General features: G+C 44.3%; 1 protein-coding gene across 1 annotated transcript in view; it reads left to right on the top strand.

Moving 5' to 3' along the window:
- Positions 1-24,451, top strand: part of LOC139373743 (voltage-gated delayed rectifier potassium channel KCNH8-like) — a 94,208-nt gene that overhangs the window by 34,972 nt on the left and 34,785 nt on the right. The window contains exons 4-6 of the mRNA XM_071114668.1: positions 5,180-5,322; positions 8,580-8,814; positions 10,261-10,418. Coding sequence (XP_070970769.1) covers positions 5,180-5,322; positions 8,580-8,814; positions 10,261-10,418 — 536 coding nt within the window. The remainder of the gene's footprint in view (positions 1-5,179; positions 5,323-8,579; positions 8,815-10,260; positions 10,419-24,451) is intronic.

The raw sequence follows: 24,451 nt of genomic DNA on the forward strand, positions 1-24,451 counted from the left end.
TCTATCACCAGGCCATCAGACTGTTAAATAGCAATCAAATCAAATCAAATGTATTTATAAAGCCCTTCTTACATCAGCTGATATCTCAAAGTGCTGTACAGAAACCCAGCCTAAAACCCCAAACAGCAAGCAATGCAGGTGTAGAAGCACGGTGGCTAGGAAAAACTCCCTAGAAAGGCCAAAACCTAGGAAGAAACCTAGAGAGGAACCAGGCTATGAGGGGTGGCCAGTCCTCTTCTGGCTGTGCCGGGTGGAGATTATAGCAGAACATGGCCAAGATGTTCAAATGTTCATAAATGACCAGCATGGTCAAATAATAATAATCACAGTAGTTGTCGAGTGTGCAACAAGTCAGCACCTCAGGAGTAAATGTCAGTTGGCTTTTCATAGCCGATTATTGAGAGTATCTCTACCGCTCCTGCTGTCTCTAGAGAGTTGAAAACAGCAGGTCTGGGACAGGTAGCACGTCCGGTGAACAGATCAGGGTTCCATAGCCGCAGGCAGAACAGTTGAAACTGGAGTAGCAGCACGGCCAGGTGGACTGGGGACAGCAAGGAGTCATCATGCCAGGTAGTCCTGAGGCATGGTCCTAGGGCTCAGGTCCTCCAAGAGAGAGAAAGAAAGAAAGAAAGAAAGAGAGAAAGAGAGACTTAGAGAGAGCATACTTAAATTCACACAGGACACCGGATACGACAGGAGAAATACTCCAGATATGACAGACTGACCCTAGCCCCCTGACACAAACTACTGCAGCATAAATACTGGAGGCTGAGACAGGAGGGGTCAGGAGACACTGTGGCTCCATCCGATGATATCCCCGGACAGGGCCAAACAGGCAGGATATAACCCCACCCACTTTGCCAAAGTACAGCCCCCACACCACTAGAGGGATATTTTCAACTTACCATCAACAAGGCCCGAGTATAGCCCACAAAGATCTCCGCCACGGCACAACCCAATGGGGTGCGTCAAACCAGACAGGAAACCACGTCAGTGACTCAACCCACTCAAGTGACGCACCCCTCCTAGAGACGGCATGGAAGAGCACCAGTAAGCCAGTGACTCAGCCCCTGTAATAGGGTTAGAGGCAGAGAATCCCAGTGGAGAGAGGGGAACTGGCCAGGCAGAGACAGCAATGGCGGTTCGTTGCTCCAGTTCCTTTCCGTTCACCTTCACACTCCTGGGCCAGACTACACTCAATCATAGGACCTACTGAAGAGATGAGTCTTCAATAAAGACTTAAAGGTTGAGACCGAGTCTGCGTCTCTCACATGGGTAGGCAGACCATTCCATAAAAATGGAGCTCTATAGGAGAAAGCCCTGCCTCCAGCTGTTTGCTTAGAAATTCTAGGGACAATTAGGAGGCCTGCGTCTTGTGACAGTAGTGTACGTGTAGGTATGTACGGCAGGACCAAATCGGAAAGATAGGTAGGAGCAAGCAAATCAAATCAAATCAAATGTATTTATATAGCGCTTCATACATCAGCTGATATCTCAAAGTGCTGTACAGAAACCCAGCCTAAAACCCCAAACAGCAAGCAATGCAGGTGTAGAAGCACGGTGGCTAGGAAAAACTCCCTAGAAAGGCCAAAACCTAGGAAGAAACCTAGAGAGGAACCAGGCTATGTCTGGCTGTGCCGGGTGGAGATTATAACGGAACATGGCCAAGATGTTCAAATGTTCATAAATGGCCAGCATGGTCGAATAATAATAAGGCAGAACAGTTGAAACTGGAGCAGCAGCACGGCCAGGTGGACTGGGGACAGCAAGGAGTCATCATGTCAGGTAGTCCTGGGGCATGGTCCTAGGGCTCAGGTCCTCCGAGAGAGAGAAAGAAAGAGAGAAAGAGAGAATTAGAGAGAGCACACTTAAATTCACACAGGACACCGAATAGGACAGGAGAAGTACTCCAGATATAACAAACTGACCCTAGCCCCCCGACACATAAACTACTGCAGCATAAATACTGGAGGCTGAGACAGGAGGGGTCAGGAGACACTGTGGCCCCATCCAAGGACACCCCTGGACAGGGCCAAACAGGAAGGATATAACCCCACCCACTTTGCCAAAGCACAGCCCCCAGTGACAAGCCCATGTAAATGCTTTGTAGGATAACAGTAAAACCTTGAAATCACTAGCCAACTTCTGCCCAAATACCCTGCGCTGAACCTTAGAGATTGTCACTAGCCGGCTAGCACCCAGTACTCTACCCTGAACCTTAGAGATTGTCACTAGCCGGCTTGCACCCAGTACTCTACCCTGCACCTTAGAGATTGTCACTAGCCGGCTTGCACCCAGTACTCTACCCTGCACCTTAGAGATTGTCACTAGCCGGCTAGCACCCAGTACTCTACCCTGAACCTTAGAGATTGTCACTAGCCGGCTAGCACCCAGTACTCTACCCTGAACCTTAGAGATTGTCACTAGCCGGCTTGCACCCAGTACTCTACCCTGCACCTTAGAGATTGTCACTAGCCGGCTTGCACCCAGTACTCTACCCTGCACCTTAGAGATTGTCACTAGCCGGCTAGCACCCAGTACTCTACCCTGCACCTTAGAGATTGTCACTAGCCGGCTAGCACCCAGTACTCTACCCTGCACCTTAGAGATTGTCACTAGCCGGCTAGCACCAAGGACTCTACCCTGCATCTTAGAGATTGTCACTAGCCGGCTAGCACCCAGTACTCTACCCTGAACCTTAGAGATTGTCACTAGCCGGCTAGCACCCAGTACTCTACCCTGCACCTTAGAGATTGTCACTAGCCGGCTAGCACCAAGGACTCTACCCTGAACCTTAGAGATTGTCACTAGCCGGCTAGCACCCAGTACTCTACCCTGCATCTTAGAGATTGTCACTAGCCGGTTAGCACCCAGTACTCTACCCTGCATCTTAGAGATTGTCACTAGCCGGCTAGCACCCAGTACTCTACCCTGCATCTTAGAGATTGTCCCTAGCCGGTTAGCACCCAGTACTCTACCCTGCATCTTAGAGATTGTCACTAGCCGGCTAGCACCCAGTACTCTACCCTGCATCTTAGAGATTGTCACTAGCCGGCTAGCACCCAGTACTCTACCCTGCACCTTAGAGATTGTCACTAGCCGGCTAGCACCAAGGACTCTACCCTGAACCTTAGAGATTGTCACTAGCCGGCTAGCACCCAGTACTCTACCCTGCATCTTAGAGATTGTCACTAGCCGGCTAGCACCCAGTACTCTACCCTGCACCTTAGAGATTGTCACTAGCCGTCTAGCACCCAGTACTCTACCCTGCACCTTAGAGATTGTCACTAGCCGGCTAGCACCCAGTACTCTACCCTGCACCTTAGAGATTGTCACTAGCCGGCTTGCACCCAGTACTCTACCCTGAACCTTAGAGGCAGCTGCCCTATTTACAAAGAGTCATTGAACACTGGTCACTTTTATAATGTTTACATGCTGTTTTACCCACTTCATATGTAGAGTGCATTTGGAAAGTTTTCAGACCCCTTCCCCTTTTCCATATTTTGTTGCATTACAGCCTTATTCTAAAATTGATTACATAATTGTTTCCTCCCATCAATCTACACACAATACCCCATAATGACAAAGTGAAAATGTTTTCTTGAAATGTTTGCAAATTTATTAAAAACAAAATACAGAAATACCTTATTTACATATGTTTTCAGACCCTTTGCTATGAGACACAAAATTGAACTCAGGTGCATCCTGTTTCCATTGATCATCTAACACTTCATTGGAGTCCACCTGTGATAAATTCAATTGATTGGACATGATTTGGAAAGTCACACACCTGTCTATATAAGGTCCCACAGTTGATAGTGCAAGTCAGAGCAAAGCTCTGAGACAGGATTGTGTAGTGGCACAGATCTGTGGAAGGGTACCAACAAATATCTGCAACATTGAAGGTCCCCAAGAACACAGTGGCCGCCATCATTCTTAAATGGAAGAAGTTTAGAACCACCAAGACTCTTCCTAGAGCTGGCCGCCCGGCCAAACTGAGCAATTGGGGGAGAAGGGCCTTGGTGAGGAAGGTGACCAAGAACCCAATGGTCACTCTGACAGAGCTCCAGAGTTCCTCTGTGGAGATGGGAGAACCTTCCAGAAGGACAACCATCTTTGCAGCACTCCACCAATAAGACCTTTATGGTAGAGTAGCCTGATGGAAGCCACTCCTCAGTAAAAGGCACATGACAGCCCTCTTGGAGTTTTCTAAAAGGCACCTAAAGCGATGCTCCCCATCCAACCTGACAGAGCTTGAGAGGATCTGCAGAGAAGAGTGGGAGAAACAGGCGTGCCAAGCTTGTAGCGTCACACCCAATAAGACTTGATGCTGTCATCGCTGCCAAAGGTGCTTCAACAAAGTACTGAGTGAAGGGACTGAATACTTCTGTAAATGTAACATTTCAGTTTTATTTGTATTTTTAATTTGCTAAAATTTCAAAACAACGGATTTTGCTTTGTCGTTATGGGGTAGTGTATGTAGATTGATGAGGGATAAAAATAATTTAATCCATTTTAGAACAAGGCTGTAACGTAACAAAATGTGGAAAAAGTGAAGGGGTCTGAATACTTTCCAAATGTGCTGTATGCATATACTGTATTCTAGTCATGGCTCATCCTATATAGCTACTTCTGTACATACCTTTTCTATTTGTATAATGTCCATTTTGTCTCTACACACCGTCACATACGGTGTGTAGAGACACACGTGTGTATTGTTATTATGTTACTAGATATTAATGTATGGATTATGTGTGTATTGTTATTATGTTACTAGATATTAATGTATGGATTATGTGTGTATTGTTATTATGTTACTAGATATTAATGTATGGATTATGTGTGTATTGTTATTATATTACTAGATATTGCTGCATAGTTGGATCTAGAAACATAAACATTTCACTGCTCTTACGATAACATCTGCAAATCTGTGTACAAACTGTGATTTGATTTGATATGTATTCATTGTCACTGTAACCAGTGTTGGATATTCAACATTTCATCCAAACATAATGATTTCCTCCTATTTCTTTCCTCAGTTTTCATTGAGATTTCCTAGGGTGCCATGTGGTTGTACAATAATACTGTGTGTGTGTGTGTGTGTGTGTGTGTGTGTGTGTGTGTGTGTGTGTGTGTGTGTGTGTGTGTGTGTGTGTGTGTGTGTGTGTGTGTGTAGAGTGCCGACGAGGACGGGTGAAGACTGGTTCTTCATTCAGCTCTACTCGTCTGCGGAGAAGCACTGTACTCTACCACATCTCTGGTCAACCCCACAGCAAAGACAACAAGAAGAAGAAGAAGAGCAAGATCAAACTCAACAAGGTAAAACACACTAAAATTACTCACCCTAACAACCAACACTACACACCCTAACAACAAACATTACACATCCTAACAACAAACACTACACACCATAACAACCAACACTACACACCCTAACAACCAACACTACACACCCTAACAACAAACATTAAACACACTAACAACCAACACTACATACCATAACAACCAACACTACACACCCTAACAACAAACATTACACATCCTAACAACAAACACTACACACCATAACAACCAACACTACACACCCTAACAACCAACACTAGACACCCTAACAACAAACATTAAACACCCTAACAACCAACACTACATACCATAACAACCAACACTACACACCATAACAGCCAACACTACACACCATAACAGCCAACACTACACATCCTAACAACAAACACTACACACCCTAACAACCAACACTACACACCCTAACAACAAACATTACACACCCTAACAACCAACACTACACACCCTAACAACAAACATTACACACCCTAGCAACCAACACTACACACCCTAACAACAAACATTACTCACCCTAACAACCAACACTACACACCTTAACAACCAACACTACACACCCTTACAACCGACACTACACACCATAACAACCAACACTATACACCTTAACAACAAACATTACACACCATAATAACAAACACTACTCACCATAACAACCAACACTACACACCCTGACAACAAACATTACACACCATAATAACCAACACTACACACCCTAACAACCAACACTACACACCATAACAACCAACACTACACACCCTAACAACCAACACTACACACCATAACAACCAACACTACACACCCTAACAACAAACACTACTCACCCTAACAACCAACACTACACACCATAACAACCAACACTACAAACCCTAACAACCAACACTACACGCCCTAACAACAAACATTACTCACCCTAACAACAAACATTACTCACCCTAACAACCAACACTACACACCATAACAACCACCACTACACACCCTAACAACAAACACTACACACCCTAACAACCAACACTACACACACTGACAACCATTACACACCCTAACAACCAACACTACACACCCTAACAACAAACATTACACACCCTAACAACAAACATTACACACCCTAACAACCAACACTACACCCCCTAACAACAAACATTACTCACCCTAACAACTAACACTACACACCCTAACAACAAATATTACTCACCCTAACAACCAACACTACACACCCTAACAACCAACACTACACACCCTAACAACCAACACTACACACACTGACAACCATTACACACCCTAACAACCAACACTACACACCCTAACAACAAACATTACACACCCTAACAACAAACATTACACACCCTAACAACAAACATTACACATCCTAACAACAAACACTACACACCATAATAACCAACACTACACACCCTAACAACCAACACTACACACCCTAACAACCAACACTACACACCCTAACAACAAACATTACACACCCTAACAACCAACACTACACACCCTAACAACCAACACTACACACCTTAACAACAAACATTACTCACCATAACAACAAACATTACACACCATAATAACAAACACTACTCACCCTAACAACAAACACTACACACCCTAACAACCAACACTACACACCCTAACAAACACTACACACCATAATAACCAACACTACACACCGTAACAACAAACATTACACACCCTAACAACCAACACTACACACCCTAACAACCAACACTACACACCCTAACAACCAACACTACACACCCTAACAACAAACATTACACACCCTAACAACCAACATTACACACCCTAACAAACATTACACACCCTAACAACCAACACTACACACCCTAACAACAAATATTACTCACCCTAACAACCAACGCTACACACCCTAACAACCAACACTACACACCATAACAACCAACACTACACACCCTAACAACAAACATTACTCACCCTAACAACCAACACTACACACCATAACAACCAACACTACACACCCTAACAACCAACACTACACGCCATAACAACAAACATTACACACCATAATAACAAATACTACTCACCATAACAACCACCACTACACACCCTGACAACAAACATTACACACCATAATAACCAACACTACACACCATAATAACCAACACTACACACCGTAACAACAAACATTACACACCCTAACAACCAACACTACACACCCTAACAAACACTACACACCGTAATAACCAACACTACACACCGTAACAACAAACATTACACACCCTAACAACCAACACTACACACCCTAACAACCAACACTACACACCATAACAACCAACACTACACACCCTAACAACAAACACTACACACCCTAACAACCAACACTACACACCATAACAACAAACATTACACACCCTAACAACCAACACTACACACCATAACAACAAACATTACACACCCTAACAACCAACACTACACACCCTAACAACAAATATTACTCACCCTAACAACCAACACTACACACCCTAACAACCAACAATACACACCATAACAACCAACACTACACACCCTAACAACAAACATTACTCACCCTAAAAACAAACATTACTCAACCTAACAACCAACACTACACACCCTAACAACAAACATTATTCAACCTAACAACCAACACTACACACCCTAACAACAAACAAATAACAGCGATGAGAGCACCTGCCACTACTTTACTCAAATCATAGCAACAATGTTTTAGGGGATGGTCCTATCCTTTTTTTCTACCAGTGAGTTTTAGTGTGACCTGTGTGGTCCAGTGGTTATAGCTGCTGACCCCTGCACACATGTATGCCAGAGTTGACATGTGTTTGAAACCTGCCCACTCCTCCTCCCCGTCTTTTAACAGTGTACTATCTCTTCAGTAAAGCTAAAAAAAGAAGTGGGGGACTGACCCAACTGAAATAAATATGTACATCTTGGATACATTTCTAATCTGTTTTCTTGATACCAACTCCTCCAACCCTCCACCCCCCTCCACACAGAAGCATATCAGTGTTCTTCGACTCGGACTACTTCAACAAAATTATTATTGAACCCTCATCCCCCATCCCCTGTCCTTTCATCCTTGTCAGAATGTATTCCCCTCTCCTTTCATCCATTCAGAATGTTCCCATGTTCTTTCACCCAATCAGAATGTGTTCCCCTCTCCTTTAATCCAACCAGAATGTGTTCTTCTTTCATCCCATCAGAATGTGTTTGGGGACCCCCCTGCTCTGCCGGAGTACAAGGTTGCGGACGCCAAGAAGTCCAAGTTCATCCTGCTTCACTTCAGCACCTTCAAGGCAGGCTGGGATTGGCTGATCCTGCTGGCCACTTTCTACGTTGCCGTGACAGTGCCCTACAATGTCTGCTTCATCGGTGATGATGACCTCACCAGGAGCACTTCAGTCAGCGACGTTGCCGTGGAGATACTCTTTATTATAGGTATAGGGGAGGGTCATATGTGTGTGGGAGAGGGGTTTGGGGTTGGGTGGAGTGGGGTGAGGTGGGGTCAGAGTTTGGGTTTGGGGTTAGGGTTAGGCTTTGGTTAGGGTTTTGCCTAGTGGCTCATCCTGAATTTAATTCCGCTGCTCTATTGATCGCTTCATACATCAGTCTGAATATAACATCCTAGAAGTTGTTTGTGCTGACATCAAAATTACGTGATTCAAGATTTGTGTAGGTCGGCTCTGGTCCAACCCATCGGTTTCTGCGACCAATCAGAACAATTTGAATGTAGTTGCATATGAGAAGTCATCAGGGAAAGATCACATCCAGACTCGTGGAGAAGAAACGTTAGTGGGCGTGGCGTTTGGCCGGAACGATGTGGATAGGTAGCCAGGCCAGTTAGGGTTAGGGACAGTGTTAGGGTTAGGGACAGTGTTAGGGTTAGGGACAATGTTAGGGACAGTGTTAGGGTTATGGACAGTGTTAGGGTCAGTGTTAGGGTTATGGACAGTGTTAGGGACAGTGTTAGGGTTGTGGACAGTGTTAGGGTCAGTTTTAGGGTTAGGGACAGTGTTAGGGTCAGTGTTAGGGACAGTGTTAGGGTCAGTGTTAGGGACAGTGTTAGGGTTATGGACAGTGTTAGGGTCAGGGTTAGGGTTATGGACAGTGTTAGGGTCAGGGTTAGGGTTAGGGACAGTGTTAGGGTCAGGGTTAGGGTTAGGGACAGTGTTAGGGTCAGTGTTAGGGTTAGGGACAGTGTTAGGGGCAGGGTTAGGGTTAGGGACAGTGTTAGGGTCAGGGTTAGGGTTAGGGACAGTGTTAGGGTTAGGGTTAGGGTCTGGGTTAGGGTTAGGGACAGTGTTAGGGTCAGGGTTAGGGTTAGGGTCTGGGTTAGGGTTAGGGACAGTGTTAGGGTCAGGGTTAGGGTTAGGGACAGTGTTAGGGTTATGGACAGTGTTAGGGTCAGGGTTAGGGTTAGGGACAGTGTTAGGGTCAGGGTTAGGGTTAGGGACAGGGTGAATAGTTTATGGTCCAGCAGCTCAGTAACCTATGACACTTGTAGTGGGTGTACTTATTACATAATCTGACAGTAAGTCATGAATCTATAACCTTACGCCCACCTCTCTCTCCCTCTCTCTTCCTCTCTCTCCCTCCCTCTTCCTCTCTGTCTCTCTCTATATCTCTCTCCCTCTCGCTCTCCCCCTCTCTCTTCCTCTCTATCTCTCCCTCTCTATCTCTCTCTATATCTCTCTCCCTCTCACTCTCTCCCTCTCAATCTCTCCCTCTCTCATCTCTCTCATCTCTATATCTCTCTCCCTCTCGCTCTCTCCCTCTCGCTTCTTCTCTATCTCTCCCTGTCCCTCCCACTCTCTTCCTCTCTTTCTCTCTCTCTCTTCCCTTTTCTCCTTCTCACTTTCCTCTCTCTCCCTCTCTCCTTACCAGACATTGTGTTCAGCTTCCGTACCACGTACGTGAGTAAGTCTGGTCAGGTGATCTTCAACGCGCGGTTGATCTGCATCCACTACATGACTACATGGTTCATCATCGACCTGGTCGCCGCGTTGCCCTTTGACCTCCTCTACGCCTTTAAAGTCAGCGTGGTGAGTTAAATGGTTACCCCATAGCGGTCCTCTAGCCAATGAAATCACTGTGATGCTGTGGTGTGTTTTTTTGTCATTAACTTAAAAAAGCTAATGAAATGCTTTAGAGGGCATGCGTGATGTTTTGTGCCTAATCACTGAAGAAGATATATTGTAACCCTTAAATTAGCAAGGACTAGATTTTCAAAATACAATATGTAGACATGAAATCTGCCAAGCACACTCCATCACACATTTGTTATGTCATAGTGATGTAATTGTACTGTAAATGAGTTTCATGATTGATTGGTTTCCCAATAAGTCCAATACCTAAAGAAATCAACACGATATACATTTTATTCATAAATAACTTTTCAAACATTTAGCTCAAAGCGACAAAACATAGTACTGTACAAACACTTAATCACAATATTGTGTTTGTAATGTAACGTCATATAATTAAGCAATAAGGCACGAAGGGGTGTGGTATATGGCCAATATACTACGGCTGTTCTTAGGCACGACGCAACACGGAGTCCCTGGTACAGCCCTTAGCCGTGGTATATTGGCCATATACCACAAACCCAGAGGTGCCTTATTGCTATTATAAACAGGCTACAAACGTAATTACAACAGTAAAAATATTTGTTTTTGTCATACCCATGGTATACAGTATGATATACCATGGCTGTCAGCCAATCAGAGTTCAGGGCTTGAACCACCCAGTTTATAATTACTGTTTTACAACTGTTTCTTGATTGATTGGTAATTCGATACATCCAATATCTAATACAGTGGTATTGTATTTACAGTACCCGGGCTGAGACACAAATGGCATTTGAAAAGAATGGATAGCATTGATTACTTTATACACAGAGGAACTGGCGGTTCTCCTGCATGTGTTTCTGTGTATTGATTTCATATACAGCACAAGGAACACAGTTCTATCACATTGTGCCATCAGAGCCTTTACTATTCTAGTATAATAAAATATCTATGGTTACATTGAGAATAGTGGAATGGCAGAACTAGAGAAATTAGAACAGTTTCAGCAGTTGAATTATATTAACCAAGGGAAACGCTGCTCTATGTGGCTGGGGAGCTTTGATTGGTTGTGTGGTTTAGTTTCATTATAGGAATCAGGAAGTATCAGTCTCTGGTCTGTAATTGAGAGAAAGACTGTCAGAAAAGGTCCCCCCTCTGCCTCTGTTTGCTTTGGGGTGACTGAATCAAATTGGTCCAATATACTGGGGACACGCACGCACGAATGCAGGCACACACACACACACACACACACACACACACACACACACACACAGGGAGGATAGAGACGTAAACCATGTGTGTGTTTCCTTTCTCCATGATAGGACAGCAGGAAATCAACCCTGGAATCCCACTGGGACTAATTGAGACTGGGTCAGGATGGAGAGACAGAGAGAAAAAGAGAGGGAAAAGATACATAATGACAGAGAAAAGAAAGAACACGAGAAAAAGAGACAGAGAGAGAAGGTGAGAAGATACAGAGTTATCCCTCCTAGCCCATCAATGATGACCAAATAGCATTCCTTGGTGTATAGTATTTATATGTTGTGTCTATAACACCAAATAACCAAATTGACCTGACATTTTAGTTTCATTTTTTTTTGGGGGGGGGGGGCTGCCACATATGCCAAACTTGCCAAATGCTATAGTGAAAGAGGACCACAATGGAATTAAGTATTTTGTGTTTATCCTTGATAATTCTTAATCAAATAAATAATGATGTATCTGTAAATGATCAAATACACTAAACTAAACAATGACGGAGAGGAAGTGAACACGACACGAGTGAAAGGGAGAAGATACGTAGAGAGACAGAGAGAGAGACAGAGAGAGAGACAGAGAGAGAGACAGAGAGACAGAGACAGATAGAGAGAGAGAGACAGAGAGAGAGACAGAAAGAGAGACAGAGAGACAGAGAGAGACAGAGAGACAGAGACAGATAGAGAGAGAGAGACAGAGAGAGAGACAGAGAGAGAGACAGAGAGAGAGAGACAGAAAGAGAGACAGAGAGAGAGAGACAGAGAGAGAGACAGAGAGAGACAGAGAGAGAGATAATGACAGGGTGCTCCAGTGCTCTAGGCAAAAGCCCTGCTTGGTTCCAGACTCTATTAGTGGAAATACCATGGTGTCCCAGAGGAGGTTGGTTTGAGCATGTGGGCACCGGGGGCCGGTGGGGGCGACGCCAGGGGAGTCCAGGCATGCAGGGTAATTGTTGAGCTTTTGGAGTGATGTCCCTGCTAAGGCTGTAGGCCATATTTCACCAGAATGAGACAAGAAGTCCCTGTACCATCTCACTCATTCTCTCTCTCAATTCAATTCGATTCAGGGGGCTTTATTGGCATGGGAAACATATGTTAACATTGCCAAAGCACGTGAAGTAGATAATATACAAAATTGAAATGAACTCTCTCTCTCTCTCTCTCTCTCTGTCTCTCTCTCTCTCTCTCTTATTCTCTCTGTCTTCCTGTTCTTTTTTCTTCAGTCTCTCTATTTCGTCTTTTGTCCCTTTCTGTTGCTTTCCTTCCTGTCTCTTTCCTCTGTCTTTCTCCATCTTCTCCTCCGGGTACCATCTCAATTCAATTCAAGAGCTTTAGTGGCATGGGGAACATGTTTACATTGTCGTACTGAAGCAGGGGTGGGAGTCAGGTTCATCCCTCCAAGATGTTACCGTATTGACTCAGGTTGATCACTTCAAATTCACCTGATTTACCCCCAAGCCATAAGACTCCTGAACAGGTAACCAAATGGTTACCCGGACTATTTGCATTGTGTGCACCCCCCCCCCCCAACCCCTCTTTTACACAGCTGCTACTCTCTGTTTATCTTATATGCATAGTTACTTTACATTCATGTACATACTACCCAAATGGCCCGACCAATCAGTGCTCCCGCACATTGGCTAACCGGGCTATCTGCATTGTGTCCCACCACCCGCCAACCCCTCTTTTTACGCTTCTGCTACTCTCTGTTCATCATATATGCATAGTCACTTTAACCATATCTACAGTGCCTTGCGAAAGTATTCGGCCCCCTTGAACTTTGCGACCTTTTGCCACATTTCAGGCTTCAAACATAAAGATATAAAACTGTATTTTTTTGTGAAGAATCAACAACAAGTGGGACACAATCATGAAGTGGAACGACATTTATTGGATATTTCAAACTTTTTTAACATCAAAAACTGAAAAATTGGGTGTGCAAAATTATTCAGCCCCCTTAAGTTAATACTTTGTAGCGCCACCTTTTGCTGCGATTACAGCTGTAAGTCGCATGGGGTATGTCTCTATCAGTTTTGCACATCGAGAGACTGACATTTTTGCCCATTCCTCCTTGCAAAACAGCTCGAGCTCAGTGAGGTTGGATGGAGAGCATTTGTGAACAGCAGTTTTCAGTTCTTTCCACAGATTCTCCATTGGATTCAGGTCTGGACTTTGACTTGGCCATTCTAACACCTGGATATGTTTATTTTTGAACCATTGCATTGTAGATTTTGCTTTATGTTTTGGATCATTGTCTTGTTGGAAGACAAATCTCCATCCCAGTCTCAGGTCTTTTGCAGACTCCATCAGGTTTTCTTCCAGAATGGTCCTGTATTTGGCTCCATCCATCTTCCCATCAATTTTAACCTTCTTCCCTGTCCCTGCTGAAGAAAAGCAGGCCCAAATCATGATGCTGCCACCACCATGTTTGACAGTGGGGATGGTGTGTTCAGGGTGATGAGCTGTGTTGCTTTTACGCCAAACATAACGTTTTGCATTGTTGCCAAAAAGTTCAATTTTGGTTTCATCTGACCAGAGCACCTTCTTCCACATGTTTGGTGTGTCTCCCAGGTGGCTTGTGGCAAACTTTAAACAACACTTTTTATGGATATCTTTAAGAAATGGCTTTCTTCTTGCCACTCTTCCATAAAGGCCAGATTTGTGCAATATACGACTGATTGTTGTCCTATGGACAGAGTCTCCCACCTCAGCTGTAGATCTCTGCAGTTCATCCAGAGTGATCATGGGCCTCTTGGCTGCATCTCTGATCAGTCTTCTCCTTGTATGAGCTGAAAGTTTAGAGGGACGGCCAGGTCTTGGTAGATTTGCAGTGGTCTGATACTCCTTCCATTTCAATATTATCGCTTGCACAGTGCTCCTTGGGATGTTTAAAGCTTGGGAAATCTTTTTGTATCCAAATCCGGCTTTAAACTTCTTCACAACAGTATCTCGGACCTGCCTGGTGTGTTCCTTGTTCTTCATGATGCTCTCTGCCCTTTCAAACGGACCTCTGAGACTATCACAGTGCAGGTGCATTTATACGGAGACTTGATTACACACAGGTGGATTGTATTTATCATCATTAGTCATTTAGGTCAACATTGGATCATTCAGAGATCCTCACTGAACTTCTGGAGAGAGTTTGCTGCACTGAAAGTAAAGGGGCTGAATAATTTTGCACGCCCAATTTTTCAGTTTTTGATTTGTTAAAAAAGTTTGAAATATCCAATAAATGTCGTTCCACTTCATGATTGTGTCCCACTTGTTGTTGATTCTTCACAAAAAAATACAGTTTTATATCTTTATGTTTGAAGCCTGAAATGTGGCAAAGGGTCGCAAAGTTCAAGGGGGCCGAATACTTTCACAAGGCACTGTACATGTACATACTACCTCAATCAGTCTGACTAACCGGTGTCTGTATGTAGCCGTGCTACTCTTTTTTCAAATGTCTTTTTACTGTTGTTTTATTTCTTTACTTACCTACACACACACACACACACACACACCTTTTTTTCCCACACCATTGGTTAGAGCCTGTAAGTCAGCATTTCACTGTAATACCTGTTGTATTCGGCGCACGTGACAAATAAACTTTGATTTGATTTGATTCCCACCACGTCTACTGTATAAAACAATGACTTCTATCCAGCACTGTGATGCTCAGAAGGTCAATAGACAAGTGCGATTATGATACGGTCACTGCAATGCTTCTAGTGGTTATGGTGCCATCATTCCACTGAGGCCATGGGCAGTTCATCTCCATATGAATACTTTATTGCTGGGATGATTATAGCTCTTATGAATGATGTGTTCTGCAGGCCCTGGAGGGATGGTTGATATATGTCATTACATTTGACAATTTAGTCATTTTGCAGATGCTCTTCTCCAGAGCGACTTATAATTAGTGCATTTATCTTAATATAGCTGGGTGAGACAACCACATATCACAGTCGTAGCAAATACATATTCCCTCAATAAAGTAGTTATCAGCAAAGTCAGTGTGATTAATTTAAGATACTCTTTGAAGAGGTAGGGTTTCAGGTGTTTTCGGAAGATGGGCAGGTACTCTGCTGTCCTAGCTTCAAGGGGAAGCTGGTTCCACTATTGGGGTGTCAGGACAGAGAAAAGCTTTGGGGTGGGAAGGCCAAGAGACCAAAGATGGCAGAACCGAGTGCTTGGCTTGGGGTGTAGGGTTTGAGCAGAGCCTGAAGGTAGGGAGGGGCAGTTCCTCTTTATGCTCCGTAGGTAGGCACCATGGTCTTGTAGTGGATGCGAGCTTTGACTGGAAGTCAGTGGAGTGTCCAGAGGAGCAGGGTGACATGGGGGAACTTGGGAAGGTTGAACACCATGCGGGCTGCAGCATTCTGGATAAGTTGCAGGGGTTTGATGGCACAAGCAGGGAGCCCAGCCAACAGAGAATGACAAAAGCCTGGATTAGGACCTGAGCCGCTTCCTGTGTGAGGAAAGGTCATAATCTACAGATATTGTAGAGCATGAACCTGCAGGAATGAGTCACTGCTTTGATGTTTTCCGAGAATGACAGAGATAAATAAAAACCAAATATGGTGCGGAATCAGAGAGGAAGATGGCCTTCTCTGATTAGGTTGTAGAGCTAGGGGGAGAGAGATAATGATTGTTACAGCACTACCTTGGAAACAATTGTGGGCAAAGCCATAGTAATGAAATTGTAATTTTACACCTGATGAGGAAAAGCAATTGAAAACTAAATGGAAAATGGAAGAACAGAATAAAGAATAAGTTGGACAAAGGAAGTATTAAGAGATGTATAAATCATCTGTGTTCAAGAGGAGTCTGACACTGCTCTCTCTCTCTCTCTCGCTCTCTCTCTCTGTCTCTCTCTCTCTCTGTGTCTCTCTCTGTCTCTGTCTCTGTCTCTCTCTCTCTCTCTCTCTCTCTCTCTCTCTCTCTCTCTCATTGTCTCTCTCTGTCTCTCTACATCTCTCTCTCTGTCTCTCTCTGTCTCTCTCTCTGTCTCTCTCTCTCTGTCTCTCTCTGTCTCTGTCTCTCTCTGTCTCTCTGTCTCGCTGTCTCTCTATCTCTCTGTCTCTCTCTCTGTCTCTCTCTCTGTCTCTCTCTGTCTCTCTCTCTCTCTGTCCCTCTCTCTCTCTCTCTTTCTCTCTCTGTCTCTCTCTCTGTCTCTCTCTCACTCTCGTTCTCTCTCTTTCTCTTTCTCTCTCTGTCTCTCTCTGTCTCTCTCTGTCTCTCTCTCGTTCTCTCTCTGTCCCTCTCTCTCTCTCTCTCTCTCTGTGTCTCTCTCTCTGTCTCTCTCTGTGTCTCTCTCTCTCTGTCTCTCTCTGTCTCTCTCTCTCTCTCTGTCTCTCTCTCTCTCTCTCTGTCCCTCTCTCTCTCTCTCTGTCCCTCTCTCTCTGTCTCTCTGTCTCTCTCTCGTTCTCTCTCTGTCCCCCTCTCTCTCTCTCTGTGTCTCTCTCTCTGTCTCTCTCTGTGTCTCTCTCTCTCTGTCTCTCTCTGTCTCTCTCTGTCTCTCTGTCTCTCTCTCTCTCTCTCTCTCTCTGTCCCTCTCTCTCTCTCTGTCCCTCTCTCTCTCTCTCTGTCTCTCTCTGTCTCTCTCTCTGTCTCTCTCTCATTCTCTCTCTCTCTTTCTCGTTCTCCTTCTCTCTCTCTCTTTCTCTCGTTCTCCTTCTCTCTCTCTCTGTCTCTCTCTCTCTCTCGTTCTCCTTCTATCTCTCTCTCTTTCTCTCCTTCTCTCTCTCTCTGTCTCGCTCTCTCGTTCTCCTTCTCTCTCCCTCTCTTTCTCAATTCAATTCAATTTGCTTTATCGGCATGACGTAACAATGTACATATATATGAAAATAATGACAATCAAAATTGTCAACGGGACCACAGTAACAACAATAACCAAGGGTCAAAATAACCATACATTGAACAATAACAATAAGCATACAGTAGAGGACATGTGCAGGTTGATTGGTCTGTCAGACACTGTCCCTCAACTTGTGGCAGGCAGCAATGTAGTGTGCTGCCAACCCACAGCTCTGTGCGTACTCCCCCAACAGGACAGGTAGCCTACTCTCATCAGAGGGTTTCATAAGGGTTTCAAATTTGGGGAAATTACACTCTCTAGTTGTTTTATATTTTTGACATTTTGTCAGGAAATGCAGCTCCGTCTCAGGTTCTGCTGTTGTGCAGTGGTTGCACAGCCTTTCCTCTACAGGGAGCCAGGTTTTCCTGTGTCTACCCTTCTCAATGGCAAGGCTGTGCTCACTGAGCCTGTACTTTGTCAAGGTTTTATAAGGTTTTAATCAGTAACCATGGTCAGATAGTTTGCCACTGTGTACTGTCGATTTAGAGCCAGATACAGTGCCTTGCGAAAGTATTCGGCCCCCTTGAACTTTGCGGCCTTTTGCCACATTTCAGGCTTCAAACATAAAGATATAAAACTGTATTTTTTTGTGAAGAATCAACAACAAGTGGGACACAATCATGAAGTGGAACGACATTTATTGGATATTTCAAACTTTTTTAACAAATCAAAAACTGAAAAATTGGGTGTGCAAAATTATTCAGCCCCTTTACTTTCAGTGCAGCAAACTCTCTCCAGAAGTTCAGTGAGGATCTCTGAATGATCCAATGTTGATCTAAATGACTAATGATGATAAATACAATCCACCTGTGTGTAATCAAGTCTCTGTATAAATGCACCTGCACTGTGATAGTCTCAGAGGTCCGTTAAAAGCGCAGAGAGCATCATGAAGAACAAGGAACACACCAGGCAGGTCCGAGATACTGTTGTGAAGAAGTTTAAAGCCGGATTTGGATACAAAAAGATTTCCCAAGCTTTAAACATCCCAAGGAGCACTGTGCAAGCGATAATATTGAAATGGAAGGAGTATCAGACCACTGCAAATCTACCAAGACCTGGCCGTCCCTCTAAACTTTCAGCTCATACAAGGAGAAGACTGATCAGAGATGCAGCCAAGAGGCCCATGATCACTCTGGATGAACTGCAGAGATCTACAGCTGAGGTGGGAGACTCTGTCCATAGGACAACAATCAGTCGTATATTGCACAAATCTGGCCTTTATGGAAGAGTGGCAAGAAGAAAGCCATTTCTTAAAGATATCCATAAAAAGTGTCGTTTAAAGTTTGCCACAAGCCACCTGGGAGACACACCAAACATGTGGAAGAAGGTGCTCTGGTCAGATGAAACCAAAATTGAACTTTTTGACAACAATGCAAAACGTTATGTTTGGCGTAAAAGCAACACAGCTCATCACCCTGAACACACCATACCCACTGTCAAACATGGTGGTGGCAGCATCATGGTTTGGGCCTGCTTTTCTTCAGCAGGGACAGGGAAGATGGTTAAAATTGATGGGAAGATGGATGGAGCCAAATACAGGACCATTCTGGAAGAAAACCTGATGGAGTCTGCAAAAGACCTGAGACTGGGATGGAGATTTGTCTTCCAACAAGACAATGATCCAAAACATAAAGCAAAATCTACAATGGAATGGTTCAAAAATAAACATATCCAGGTGTTAGAATGGCCAAGTCAAAGTCCAGACCTGAATCCAATCGAGAATCTGTGGAAAGAACTGAAAACTGCTGTTCACAAATGCTCTCCATCCAACCTCACTGAGCTCGAGCTGTTTTGCAAGGAGGAATGGGAAAAAATGTCAGTCTCTCGATGTGCAAAACTGATAGAGGCATACCCCAAGCGACTTACAGCTGTAATCGCAGCAAAAGGTGGCGCTACAAAGTATTAACTTGAGGGGGCTGAATAATTTTGCACGCCCAATTTTTCAGTTTTTGATTTGTTAAAAAAGTTTGAAATATCCAATAAATGTCGTTCCACTTCATGATTGTGTGCCACTTGTTGTTGATTCTTCACAAAAAAATACAGTTTTATATCTTTATGTTTGAAGCCTGAAATGTGGCAAAAGGTCGCAAAGTTCAAGGGGGCCGAATACTTTCGCAAGGCACTGTAGCACTGCATTTAGCTTTGCTTTGCTTTGCTTGTGTTTCCCAATCTCGTTCTCTCTCTCTCTCGTTCTCTCTCTCTCTCGTTCTCTCTCTCTCTCTGTAGGGGAGTGATACATGAGGTAGAGATCCACTGATAGCCCAGGGTAGCTGTTTTTATTAACCCCCCCTCATTTCCCTTCATCACTATTTCCACCCTCATCCTTCTCCAATTGTTGCAACTGCCTACTCTCTGTTTTGTTACCTTTCTAAGCAATTACTGACCCACTATCCTGTGTGTGTGTGTGTGTGTGTGTGTGTGTGTGTGTGTGTGTGTGCGTGTGTGCGTGTGTGTGTGTGTGTGTGTGTGTGTGTGTGTTGGCCTGGGGAGCAGATGCTGCTGGGTGACATTCAGGAGTCTGTCTGGGAAGCTGCTATACGGTGTTTATTGGTGTGTTTGTGTATTAGTGTGTGCGTGTGTGAGAGAGAGAAAGGTTGAAAGAAAAAGAGGGAGAAAAAGGTGTAAGCATATGTAAGTAGATAAAGATTTTCTACACACACAAATGCACACGCGCACACACACACAAAAAATACTTTCATCACACACCGACAGCCCACCTGTGGTGAAGTGTATGATTAGGGCTGTTACAGGTTATTACCTCCACACAGTCATGACCGCAGTCAAATTCCATGTGACCGTTAAGTCACAGAAATCTCCTCTTATGCGCTCTGGACATACTTTGTTAGTACCCAACTCACTAACTACCATCAGGTCCTAATGGCCTGGTACTCAGGGCTCTATTGTCCTTCCATCAGGTCCTAATGGCCTGGTATTCAGGGATCTATTGTCCCTCCATCAGGTCCTAATGGTCTGGTACTCAGGGCTCTATTGTCCCTCCATCAGGTCCTAATGGCCTGGTACTCAGGGCTCTATTGTCCCTCCATCAGGTCCTAATGGCCTGGTACTCAGGGCTCTATTGTCCCTCCATCAGGTCCTAATGGTCTGGTACTCAGGGCTCTATTGTCCCTCCATCAGGTCCTAATGGCCTGGTACTCAGGGCTCTATTGTCCCTCCATCAGGTCCTAATGGTCTGGTACTCAGGGCTCTATTGTCCCTCCATCAGGTCCTAATGGTCTGGTACTCGGGGCTCTATTGTCCCTCCATCAGGTCCTAATGGCCTGGTACTCAGGGCTCTATTGTCCCTCCATCAGGTCCTAATGGTCTGGTACTCAGGGCTCTATTGTCCCTCCATCAGGTCCTAATGGCCTGGTACTCAGGGCTCTATTGTCCCTCCATCAGGTCCTAATGGTCTGGTACTCAGGGCTCTATTGTCCCTCCATCAGGTCCTAATGGCCTGGTACTCAGGGCTCTATTGTCCCTCCATCAGGTCCTAATGGTCTGGTACTCAGGGCTCTATTGTCCCTCCATCAGGTCCTAATGGCCTGGTACTCAGGGCTCTATTGTCCCTCCATCAGGTCCTAATGGTCTGGTACTCAGGGCTCTATTGTCCCTCCATCAGGTCCTAATGGCCTGGTACTCAGGGCTCTATTGTCCCTTAACCACTCTGACGTCAATGCAAATGCGATCACATCAAATTACATCAAACACTTATCATCAGAATAGTAGGCCTATCACCTCACTGTGGTGGTCAATATTTATTATTTATTTTACCTTTATTTAACCAGGTAGGCTAGTTGAGAACAAGTTCTCATTTACAACTGCGACCTGGCCAAGATAAAGCATAGCAGTGTGAACAGACAACACAGAGTTACACATGGAGTAAACAATTAACAAGTCGATAACACAGTAGAAAAAAAAGAAAAAAAAGTCTATATACATTGTGTGCAAAAGGCATGAGGAGGTAGGCGAATAATTACAATTTTGCAGATTAACACTGGAGTGATAAATGATCAGATGGTCATGTACAGGTAGAGATATTGGTGTGCAAAAGAGCAGAAAAGTAAATAAATATAAACAGTATGGGGATGAGGTAGGTAAAATTGGGTGGGCTATTTACCGATAGACTATGTACAGCTGCAGCGATCGGTTAGCTGCTCAGATAGCAGATGTTTGAAGTTGGTGAGGGAGATAAAAGTCTCCAACTTCAGCGATTTTTGCAATTCGTTCCAGTCATAGGCAGCAGAGAACTGGAACGAAACGCGGCCAAATGAGGTGTTGGCTTTAGGGATGGTCAGTGAGATACACCTGCTGGAGCGCGTGCTACGGGTGGGTGTTGTCATCGTGACCAGTGAACTGAGATAAGGCGGAGCTTTACCTAGCATGGACTTGTAGATGACCTGGAGCCAGTGGGTCTGGCGACGAATATGTAGCGAGGGCCAGCCGACTAGAGCATACAGGTCGCAGTGGTGGGTGGTATAAGGTGCTTTAGTAACAAAACGGATGGCACTGTGATAAACTGCATCCAGTTTGCTGAGTAGAGTATTGGAAGCTATTTTGTAGATGATATCGCCGAAGTCGAGGATCGGTAGGATAGTCAGTTTTACTAGGGTAAGTTTGGCGGCGTGAGTGAAGGAGGCTTTGTTGCGGAATAGAAAGCCGACTCTAGTTTACAGTCTAGCCAGACACCTAGGTACTTATAGATGAGCGTTTAAGAGCAGTTGGAGGCCACGGAAGGAGTGTTGTATGGCATTGAAGCTCGTTTGGAGGTTAGATAGCACAGTGTCCAAGGATGGGCCGGAAGTATGCGTAGAGGTGGATCAGGGAATCGCCCGCAGCAAGAGCAACATCATTGATATATACAGAGAAAAGAGTCGGCCCGAGAATTGAACCCTGTGGCACCCCCATAGAGACAGCCAGAGGACCGGACAGCATGCTCTCCGATTTGACACACTGAACTCTGTCTGCAAAGTAGTTGGTGAACCAGGCAAGGCAGTCATTAGAAAAACCGAGGCTACTGAGTCTGCCGATAAGAATATGGTGATTGACAGAGTCGAAAGCCTTGGCAAGGTCGATGAAGACTGCTGCACAGTACTGTCTTTTATCGATGGCGGTTATGATATCGTTTAGTACCTTGAGCGTGGCTAAGGTGCACCCGTGACCGGCTCGGAAACCAGATTGCACAGCGAAGAAGGTACGGTGGGATTCGAGATGGTCAGTGACCTGTTTGTTGACTTAGCTTTCAAAGACCTTAGATAGGCAGGGCAGGATGGATATAGGTCTGTAACAGTTTGGGTCCAGGGTGTCTCCCCCTTTGAAGACGGGGATGACTGCGACAGCTTTCCAATCCTTGGGGATCTCAGACGATATGAAAGAGAGGTTGAACAGGCTGGTAATAGGGGTTGCGACAATGGCGGCAGATAGTTTCAGAAATAGAGTGTCCAGATTGTCAAGCCCAGCTGATTTGTACGGGTCCTTGTTTTGCAGCTCTTTCAGAACATCTGCTATCTGGATTTGGGTAAAGGAGAACCTGGAGAGGCTTGGGCGAGTAGCTGCGGGAGGGGGGGCGGGCTGTTGGCCGAGGTTGGAGTAGCCAGGAGGAAGGCATGGCCAGCCGTTGAGAAATGCTTGTTGAAGTTTTTGATAATCATGGATTTATCGGTGGTGACCGTGTTACCTAGCCTCAGTGCAGTGGGCAGCTGGGAGGAGGTGCTCTTGTTCTCCATGGACTTTACAGTGTCCCAGAACTTTTGGAGTTACAACAACAAAACACTTTTATCACAGAAACTGGTTTGATACATTCACCTCTGAAGGTAAATAATGTACTTACATTCAGTAATCTTGCTCTCATTTGTCCTCCTGAGGGTCCCAGAGATAAAATGTAACATAGTTTTGTTTGATAACTATTAAGGGAATTTTGATCAATGATGCCTAATTATGTATACATTTCAATCAGGACTGACTAATCAGAATACTATTATGTTACTGTATATGTACTAATCAGAATACTATTATGTTACTGTATATGTATGAATTTTCTTTTTAATCCTAGTATTAAATGTAATGTGTGTAAATATAATCAAGAATTAGAACAATGACTGTCTGTATCATTGTAGAAATGAATTAACTTATAGCCAGTCTGGCTAGAAGGCTTATCTACACAAGCTGACCTTGGCTCAGTCATATATCATCTTAATAGGGAGAGACATGTGAGAACCATACAGCCATTGTACTAGAGCGGAGATGACACGGGCTAGTACTGAAACTAATGACGTCATTTTCAGTTTATAACCTGTGGTAAATTGTGTAATGAGCAGTACTCTCGTGAATAAAAGCTGCTGGTTGACTTTAAGACTGGTCTCTGTCCATTTAATACAAATAAGGGTCATACAAATCCTTATGAATTGACAGAGTGTTTGATTTTAATTGGGTATTAAAACAGAGGAATTTAATTCCTGCAACAATAACATAAATGTTTATATTCAAATGTAGGAACTGTTTTCTAATATGAAGAAAGAAGTTCAACAGCAGGTTGAATCAGTGTAAAACTTGGTTGTTTTGGATGTTGTTTCAAAGCCTAACACAATGAAATGGACAGTGCTTTCTAAGGTGATGATTAATTAAAACTCCCATATGCATATTCGAGCTTATGCATATGCAAAGAAAAAAAACGAAAAAAATAATAATAATTGTGCCGCATATAGCCAACCACATATCACACACAACAAAACTGATTTGACCTCTACGGGATCGGTGTGTGTGTGTCGGTTGGGCTAACGTGCGCTAATGTGATTAGCAAGACGTTGTAAGTAAGAAGTATATTTCCCAGGACATAGACATGTCTTATATGGGCTGAAAGCTTAAATTCTTGTTAATCTAACTGCGCTGTCCAATTTACAGTAGCTATTACAGTG

Source organism: Oncorhynchus clarkii, chromosome 18, assembly GCF_045791955.1.
Source record: "Oncorhynchus clarkii lewisi isolate Uvic-CL-2024 chromosome 18, UVic_Ocla_1.0, whole genome shotgun sequence".
NCBI classification, from domain to species: domain Eukaryota; kingdom Metazoa; phylum Chordata; class Actinopteri; order Salmoniformes; family Salmonidae; genus Oncorhynchus; species Oncorhynchus clarkii.